Source organism: Myotis myotis, unplaced genomic scaffold, assembly GCF_014108235.1.
Source record: "Myotis myotis isolate mMyoMyo1 unplaced genomic scaffold, mMyoMyo1.p scaffold_m19_p_40, whole genome shotgun sequence".
NCBI lineage: Eukaryota > Metazoa > Chordata > Mammalia > Chiroptera > Vespertilionidae > Myotis > Myotis myotis.
The window spans coordinates 1,118,522-1,128,716 of record NW_023416347.1 but is presented as its reverse complement, the minus strand read 5'-3'; the positions used below and the strand labels follow the sequence as shown (position 1 = coordinate 1,128,716).

The 10,195-nt window shown below is 41.4% G+C and overlaps 1 protein-coding gene across 3 annotated transcripts in view; it reads right to left on the bottom strand.

Annotated features, from left to right (window-relative positions):
* Positions 1 to 4,324: 4,324 nt before the first annotated feature.
* Positions 4,325 to 10,195, bottom strand: part of LOC118654986 (zinc finger protein 260-like) — a 32,843-nt gene continuing 26,972 nt past the window's right edge. For 2 of the 3 annotated variants that reach the window (XM_036306304.1, XM_036306305.1), the window contains 2 exons: positions 9,154 to 9,277; positions 4,325 to 8,196 (listed from right to left, as the gene is read on the bottom strand). In XM_036306304.1, coding sequence (XP_036162197.1) covers positions 6,302 to 8,196; positions 9,154 to 9,277 — 2,019 coding nt within the window. In that variant the 3' untranslated portion in view covers positions 4,325 to 6,301. The other variant, XM_036306306.1, reaches the window with a different exon arrangement.

Sequence of the window (10,195 nt, the reverse complement as noted above, 5' to 3'; positions counted from 1 at the left end):
TGAAATTAACATCAGTCACTACTCTGTCTCCAAGTCTCTATCATTTGCATAGCTCAGGTGAGGGCTCCATCAGGTGGGGCTAATTGTCAAAATGCTGACATTAACACCAATGTTGGTCCTAGGTTCCCATTCATTTGTGCCTGAACTTGTGCTAAATGTGGTCCCTCCATAGTTCTCTCCATTCCCATTGGAGAGAGCACTAGACCCAGTTTTCCCTCCTCATCCCAATATTCCTAGATGTCCAAGTTCACCCAGTAAATGATGAGAGCCCAGAGGACAGGAAGTGATGCTCTAAGCAACCCCTGGCACCTTCCTTATTAGGTGTCGCCATAGCTTACACATGGGCAATGGCTTGACCTTCTCTTCAGGGACCAGGAGGACCACCTGAATATCCCAGCCTTCTCCAGGGGTATCCAGGTCCTCATTCCTAAGGGGGAATTAGGGTCCTAGGATTCTTCACCCTCAGCTTTCCCCTATATTTACCCACCCACTTATTCCCTTCCAGGGATGTCAGACCTTCCAGCTCCTCCTCAAACGCTTAGAGTCCTCTCAAAACAGTGCCTCCACACTCTATTCTTCTATTCTGCCATCAGTCTTTCCCAATTCTCCAACTTCGCTCAGCCTGCAGTTCTATGACCCTTCACTTCATCCATCCATGAACCTGAGATGGGACCCAAAGGGGTATAACAGTGGCTTGGAAGAGAAGGGGCTCAGCCTGGGGAGTAGGGAAGAACATATTGTCCTCTAAATCACCCCTATGGAGATTGCCTATGCATTTGTCTGTTGCTGGGGTGCACACATACAATCTCACAGGGAACATGCAGACATCATAAGCACAGAAATGCACAGGTACAAAACACCCCCAGGCAAAGATGGTCTCTCAGATGCAGGGCTTGTGGCCAGGCTCACACAGACCCAGACTACAGACTCGGACATCACTTTGAGGGGAATACACAAATACACACAGATAAGAACACACGGGAACAAGACAGCATCACGATGCACACCCACATACACAATGGACACACACAGGCACACACCAGAAGGGACATACATGGACACAGAAGACAGACACAAAGAAAATAAAAAACACAGATACAATCAGGAACACACAAAGGGGCAGCAATTCACACTGACAAGCAAAGCCACACTCCCCTTAATGCTGAGTCATACTAATACACTGTTTTGAAGGAAACATTAAGAACTGAGGTGCTGTCTTGAAGAGGTAGTACAGTGGGTTGGAGAATCATCTCATAATGCACCTCCCCCCTCCCCACACACAATAGATTGTGGATTTGATCCCTGGTTGGGGCATGTATGAAAGGCAACTGATCCATGTTCCTCTCCCATTAATGTTTACTTATTTCTCTCCCTGTTTCTCTTTATTCTTTATCTAAAATCAATAAACATATCCTCAGCTGAGGATTAAAAAAGAAAAATGTAATAATTAAGGTATTGAATTTTCAAGAACATAGCATTAAATCCAGAGCAGTCTCTCTAGAACAGTTATCAGAAAATCATTTGAATGCAGTCAATGTGTCTTCTTTTACCTGGGAGGCTAACAGAATCACTATCGCTGATCTCAGAAAAACCCCACAGAATTAGTGTCATAGTCATGATCCCCTCCTTGCTTTCATTTAAGCACTAAAATTTGATGGTTTCTGAATAAATTCATATCTTCATTTTCATAACTTAGGTTAGACTTTGAGTGATAAAAATTAACTTACCCTTAGTAGAAGCTATTTCTGAGGGATTCCAACATAACTTTAGGCACTGGAGTGAGTGCAGCCTAATTCTCCCTCCAGGCCCCAGTGTCCCATGTGGCCATGACCCTCCGTAGATGACTGGAACCCAGGAGTGATGCTCTGAGTAGGCCCAGACTCCTTCCTCTATTAGCTGTCAGCCTAGCTTTCACATGGGCAAGGGACACCCTCTCCAGGGATGTCCAGTTCCTGCAACCTGGGCCTTATTGAGATGCTTTAATCAATTGAGCTCTATGGCCAGGGCCAAACTTATCAGGGGGTTTAAGAAAAATAACTAATGCACCTGAGAATAGATAGATACCAGAACCAGCATGACAACAAATAGTGATAGAAGGCTAGACTAGGATTCATGAAGTTTCATCATGTTTTCTTTATATGGATATATTTGTAATACGCTATTACAAAGGTAGATAATGTCCTTGCAGCAGTAACAGCAAATGCCAATCAGGAAGCACTGAAAAGTGGAGGATTTGGTTTCAGGGAGACAGGTATCTATGGAAACATAAAAGTGTTTGTTAAAAAGTGTGTTTTAGCCTGGCCAATATTACTCAGTGGTTGAGTACAACCTATGAACCAAGAAGTCAAGGTTAGATTCTGGTCAGAGCATAAGGCAGGACTGCAGGCTTGATACACAGTGTAGGAGCATGCAAGAGGCAGCTGATCAATGACTATCTCTCATCATTGATGTTTCCATCTCTCTCCTTTCTTCTCTGAAATCAATAAAAACATATTTTAATATATACATTGTTAAAATATGTGCTTTAAATCAATTACACTTATATCAAACTTTTAAAAATGTTTAATACTTGCCACTTCCCAATAATCCAGTTTCATTATAAATTTTCTTGAGCACATCTACTGCTACTGTATCAGTATGCTGAAAATAAAATGTAATGATGTACTACTGAAATATCATGTCCATGTTCCATGTCATCATTTTGACAGTTTGAACCTAGTGATGATGAGAGTATTTACACCAGGGAAATTGAGAAATACTACAAATCTAGACTTCACTTAATGTGTTATTATATGTTTAGACTTAAAGAACACTGGTGGAGAATGTTAATGATGCAGATTAAACTTATAAGTGTATGGTATGAGTGGCTATTAATTGTCCATAGGATAAAAGTTGAGAAAAACAATTTTCTTTCTAGATTTGAAAACCAATGGTTCCATATGGCAAAGAAGTCACTTGAGTCATTGAGAAGGGAGTGAAACTAAAACACATGTCTTAGATGCTGCACTGTCCTCCTATTGGTTAGAATAATAAATTAACTTAAAAAGTAGGCAAAGGATCCTGAGCAGACATTTTAACAAAGGAGATAAAGACAGTGTAAATTATGCAAGAAGAAATGCTCACCATCAAGAATTGTTAGGGAAATGTTATTAAACAAAAACAAGTTAACAGTATAGTCATTGCCTGGCCTAGTATTTAAAAAAAATAACCATCACTTGTGCTGACGGGTAATGTAAAACCTGGAAATTTCATTACTGTGGGTGACTGGGAAGGCAAAGGGAATGGCCATTTTAGATCACAGATCTGCATACCTTAAAATATAACACAATCATCAACACTGCAACAGTTAGATAAATAAAACAGACACCTGTAGGAAGAACTGAATGCAATATTCCCAGCAGTTTTATTTATAAAACCCCAAATTTGGAAATAACCAAAAGCATTGACAGATCAATGGATAAAGTGGTTATCCATAGAATATTATTAGCAATAAAAAATTAACTATTTACATAAACATTACTGTTGAAACTAAAAATACCTGTGTAGCAAGAAAGAAGTGATAGTTTGTTAAAAATTATACACCTTATAGTGCCTATAAAATTATGAAAAATATGAACTAATCTATCATAAGAGGATGTAAATCAATGGCTGTATGGAAGGCTAGAGAATCCAGAAGAGTATAAAAGGGCAAGAGGTAAATACAGGGTGTGTAAAACTAGGTTTAGAGTTGTTAGTACTGAAAATAACACAACGGTAAATAAATAATAAAAGTATAAACTCTCATGGCTACTGTGTCTTACATTGTCGGGCATGATCACATTCACTGAAAGGTCATTGGTTTGATTCCAGATCAGGGCACATGCCTGCCTGGATCTGCAGTAGTGGGCATGCAGGAGGCAGGAGATTGATGTTTCTCTCCCTTTACCCTTCTCTCTAAAAATCAATAAAAATACATTTTAAAGTATATAAAACTAAAGGCTGGGTTGATAAAATTCATACACTTTTGATATTTCTCCTGAAATTTTTGTGTTTTCTTTGATTACAAAATCCACCATTATTACCCAGTACACCTAGTAGGAAAAGCCTTAATTGTGGTTCCAAACAAAAAACATAGCTATCCCTCTATTCTTTTTTTTTATTTTATTGCTTAGAGTATTACAAAGGGTATTACATATGTGTCCCTTTTTTTCCCCTGCCCCTGACAATCCCCTGGCCTCCCCTACCCCCCAGTGTCTTATGTCCACTGGTTATGCTTATATGCATGCATACAAGTCCTTTGGTTGATCTCTTACCCCCCTCCTTCCTGCCCCCCCACCCCTATCCTTCTATTCTTAGAAAATTAAGATGGCAACTCTATATAGACATGACCATCTCTCTCCTAATTTCCTGAGAGAATCATTGTTGCCTCTGTGGCAGCAAATACTGTCCAGAAGGGAAGGCTACTGCCATCAGAATGATCAGGAATGCTGAATTGTCACAAAACACACAACCTCACACTAATTATACGATTATCCTTCCTTTAGCTTTGAATTTTCCTCTTGTGATAACCTTGAGGTGAACACCATAGCGGTGCCCAGGGAATCCCCAAAACCATGAGATTCTTTTTACAACCAATCACTTCAGCTACAAGAAGAACAAACAAGCTTCAGGACGGGGTCATTTATGGATAATGTTCAGAAGAGGCAATTTTCATCCAATATACTGATGTCTCTTCCACTCACTATGAAAACAGTGTCTGTCCCAATATTAGTTGCACTTCACAGTGTTACAACAACTGAAACCAGCCTGTGATATTTCACACACATGGCTCAGGGCTTCTGTGCAGAATGTAAGACATACTATGAACAGAGAATATAATTCATATTGTTCACAGAAGCACAACAAAGGACTCTTCTTCCGGGTGATCATTGACCTCATAAATAATACAGGCACCAGGCTACAAAATTAGAACCAAAAAGTCATGCAGATTTTTGTTAAAGGACTTGGTTAGCAAAGAAAATAAACCAAGATTGGACAAAGAGTGATTTTTTGCCATTATTATGTGCCTTCCAAAGAGCAGAAAGTTTGGGACCCAACCATATCTGTTCACCACTAAATGTGACAGATCACAACAAACCCTTCAAATCATCCCAGGCAGTGAATATAACCCACAAAATTAAAGGTACAAAAGCAAAACACCCTTTACTGAATGATCATAACCCAGAACAGAGGACAGCAACCAGTCTGTAAGTTGGTGAATTACAACCTAAAACGACTCATCAGAGGATAATGTGAGAACAATGATAGAAGCACAAAAAAGGACTCCTTTTCTGGGGGACCACTGACCTCACCAACATTAGATGCACCAGGCTGCAAATTGGAACCACAAAGTTATGCAAACTTTCTTTCATTGCCTTGGTCAGTGGTATAAAAGAAGCCATCAATGGAGAAAGAGGGATTTTTCTGACATTATTATAGCTTTCCAAAGCACAGAAAGTTTGGGACCCCACGATATCTGTTCATCTCGCCATGATGATACAACACAACTTTTGTATCAAATCATCCAGAGAGTGAAATTTAAAAAGAATAAAAGCTACAAAAGAAAAAAACATGTTTACTAAAGATCATAAACCAGAACAGACAACAGTAAGCAATTTTCAGGTTGGTGAATTAGAAAGTAAAACAATTCATAAAAGCATAATGTGAGACCTGCAATGTCCCTGAAAGTGGCAGCACTCCTTAGCTGAGGATGGGTGGTCTGGACAAACCCTGGGTCAGAAGCATTTCCTAATCAGAAAGGAAGGAAGATCCTGTCAAGAGCTTGAAGTAATCATAATGTTCTCAAGCACAAGTGAGAACACAGAATACATTTCCCCTGAGCACACAGAGGTTGTGACTGATGCACACTCTTCAGGTGAGCCAGGTGTTAGAGGTGAAATCTCTTCAGTCAGAAATACTTGCTGTGACATCAATTGGTTAGCAGGTCTGGGCATGTTAGCAACGCCGCTCCTTCAAGCCTCACTTGTACCTGAAACTGATGAATACATCAGAGTGCATGTTCCATTAAAAGGCGTTTAAATTCAGAAAAACAGGTCCCAAAGAGTCACCTTCAGTGTTGTTGTACTAAGTGAGAAAAAGATAACATTCCCTGCACATTTAACACTTCTCTCCAGTGTGAACTCTGTGGTGGCTAGTGTGCTGAGCCCTTCAAGGAAAGGATATCCCACATTCTCTATATCTATAGGGCTTTTCTCCAGTGTGAACTTCTCTGGTGTTCTTTGAGGATAGACTTATCACTGAAGGACTTTCCACCGTCACAGCACTAATATGGCTTGTCGTCACTGTGAACTCTCAGGTGCCTAATAAGGTGATATTTTTGGCTAAAAGACTTCCCACATTCAGTACATTCATATGGCTTCTCTCCAGTGTGAACTCTGAGGTGTGAAGTGAGGTTAGACCTTACACTAAATGACACACCACATTCTGTACACTTATAGGGCTTTTCTCCAGTGTGAACTCTTTGGTGTTGTTTGAGATAAGACTGTTCTTTGAAAGACTTCCCACAATCAGAGCACTCATATGGCTTGTCATTACTGTGAACTCTCAGGTGCTTATTAAGGCAAAATTTTAGGCTAAAAGACTTCCCACATTCAGTACATTTATATGGCTTCTCTCCAGTATGAACTCTGAGATGTCCAGTGAGGTGATCCCTTCGACGAAAGAACACCCCACATTGACTACACTCATATGGCTTTTCTCCAGTGTGAACTTTGAGGTGTCTTGTGAGGTGATACCTTCGAAGAAAGGACACCCCACATTGACTACACTCATATGGCTTTTCTCCGGTGTGAACTCTCTGGTGTTGTTTGAGATAAGACTCTTCATTGAAGGACTTCTCATAATCAGAGCACTCATATGGCTTGTCATTACTGTGAACTCTCAGGTGCTCAATAAGGCAAGATTTTTGGATAAAAGTCTTCCCACATTCAGTACATTCATATAGCTTCCCTCCAGTGTGAACTCTGAGATGTCTAGTGAGGTGAGACCTTACACGAAATGACACCCCACGTTCTCTACACTTATAGGGCTTTTCTCCAGTGTGATCTCTTTGGTGTTGTTTGAGGGTAGCCTTATCACTGAAGGACTTTCCACAATCACAGCACTCATATGGCTTTTCGCCACTGTGAACACTTAAGTGTCTCCTAAGTTTATATATTTCACCAAAAGTCTTTCCACATTCAGTACACTCACATGGCTTCTCTCCAGTGTGAACTCTGAGGTGTGCAGTGAGGTGAGACCTTACACGAAATAACACCCCACATTCTGTACACATATAGGGTTTTTCTCCATTGTGAACTCTCTGGTGTACTTTGAGGGTAGAGTTACCATTAAAGGACTTTCCACAATTAGAGCATTCATATTGCTTGTCGCCACTGTGAACTCTCAGATGCTTTGTAAAGTTAGATTTTTGGCTAAAAGACTTCCCACATTCCATACACTCATATGGGTTCTCTGCAGTGTGAACTCTCTGATGTCTAATGAGTTCAGGTCTTTCTCTGAAGAACTTCCCATATTCACTACATTCATACTGCTTTTCTCCAGTGTGAACTCTCTTATGTCGAATGACATTCAAGTTTTGTCTAAACTCTTTCCTACATTTGTTACACTCATAAATCAATTCTCCAGAAAATACACCCTGATGTTGAACAACTTTCAGGTTGTGTCTGGCAGCGTTTTCAAATTCACCCCACTGGTATTGACTATTTCCATGAAGAAACTGCTGTGAAATCTCACTGTCACCGTGTAGCTCCTCAGCCTCATGGTGGAGAAGCTCTGAGTTGTACTGCAAGTCTTCCCCAACCTTCCTGCTGGTGAAAGGCACCAACGATAAGAAATTGGACCTACTCACTGAGGAGGCCCTGTCCATAGCTTGTTTCCAGGGCTCCTCTCCACATTCATTCCTCTGTTGCTGGTGAGGGTTTGCACTGAAACAGAAGACTCCAACACATGCATCAGTACAGAAGGCTTTCTGCTCGAAGTCTGCTGCATGTGACCCACTCAGGTGCAAAATACCTTTTAACACAGAGAAACGCCGCTTACACAGAGGGATCTTCTGGCTTCTTGGAGCTGTCTTAGAAGCCCTGACCTGTGACTCTCCTTTTATAGATACACTCTGAGCAGAACAGGCCTCATCACCATCAATTTTATGCCAACAACCTGAAAAGTGAGAAAGGGTAAAGAAATGAATGTTGAATGTGGTGACAGGGGGAAGTCCCATTACCAAAGTGTATTACACATCACATGTTGTTTCTATTCAATTGTCTGAAAATAAGAGATGTGTAGGAAGGATTGATAGGAGGCTCTTGAGAATTCCTGGGCTAATGAAGATCACAAAATAGGGAGGCCTCACCAGAAATAAGACACAAACATGGCAAGCACCACATGGATGAGGATATGGATTTACAGCTAATACTTTAACTAACACCATTCAGCACGGCTTGTCTGCTGGGTACAGGGAAAAGCTGTACAAGAATTGGTCAGTTCTTATCCAAGTAAAATTCAATAAAGGCATAGCTGGTTTCGAGGACTAATTAGCACATATGTGCACCTCATAACACATGTGCAAGTCAATGTTGCAGATGATTGCAGAGGCACCAATGCAGAGGAACAGGTGATGAAGAGGTGAGCAGACAGCTCTGAGCCAGAGGAACACAGCTTGCTCTAGTATTCAGGGAAGAGAATATGACAAACTATTGATTGAAGGTCTCACAAGAACAGCCTATGGTTCATTTAAGTAAAGACCATAACATGGCATAGGTCACCACAAAGAACCTTCACCTAGAGAAAGAAGGCAGAAGTTGAAGCCATGCATGTGGACACTGTCAGCCTCCCATGAAGAGAAAATGGGAGCTGGGACCCTTAAGCTCACTGCAAGATTCCGGACTCTCTGTTTCCAGTGCCTTTTGAGGTAACAGGTTAGCGGGATGTTTGTGGAGTCCTTTGCTCAGGACTCTCCATCCAGCTCATCACTGGCAGCCACAGCACATTTGACAAGACAGTGGGGAAATTTAGCAGAAACCATATTCTTGCTGTGGGAGAGAGAAAGCTATGCCTGAGGAATAAAGGAAGAGAGAGCATCACCTCAGAACCCTTGGGAGAACATCAAGGTCTTACCTACAGATGACACAAGTGCAAACACTTCCAGCATCACATCACAGTACAGAAGTCTCTGAGCCTCATCAAGGAGCCCCCATTCCTCCTGAGAGAAGACAATGGCCACGTCCTCATAGTTCATATCCTGTCATATTGGGGACAGTACAGCCAAAGATCAGATTCACTCCTATGACTGTAAGTCTGTCATGCTCCCGACCCTCCACATTCATCTGCTCTGTCCACTCCTCACATCAGAGAAAATACAGGCCTTCATCCCATGAAAGCCACTGTCTTCTTATATTCCTACTGACATTTTGTCTTGCCACTATATTAAAGGCATTTGAGCAGATAAAAGATACCTGAGCTCTGGACGTTCCATGCACGCTACACTGAATTTTATCAACAGAGTGTGTCAAAACCACAGGTTAAAGAGAGATGCTGGCCATAACGATACTGTGAGTGATTTGATACTGGTCTTGTCAGGCGATACCCTCATATTGTTTCTCAAATACATGGCATCACACTGCACCCTCTTGACCCCAATCCCAAGGTACTGAGGCCATGGCTTTGCACTACCTGTTGCACAGAGTTCTTTGAACAACACTTCTCTCATACAGCTTCATTTTCAGAAGCACAACTTCAAAGGTAATGCAAATTTGCTGTGGTGAGGACAAATTACTTCCTAATCACTTTTTTCCAAAATTATACTTCACCACATCCATAATCTCTTACCCCTTACCCTTCTCCCTTACCCATTCCAGTGGAGATTTTGAAGCCTGGGTAACACTGGTGTAGGCTATCTCATTCCTATCAATCTGTGTGTCACCCTCAACAACAAAAGGCAGGTGGTCAGTTAAATGGCACCTAAGCTCTGTACCTTGAATGTAACACCAAAACACCCCACTTTACAGGCAATTACCCTAAAATCCACCTTACTGGACCCAGACACCACCAGAAATAGACTCTCCATCAATCACTCTTCTGTCAGCATCAGGGGGCTGTGGCCATCAATTCACATTCCCTCTTCAAGTGCACATCACTCTTTTCCACACGTGGCTTCCAC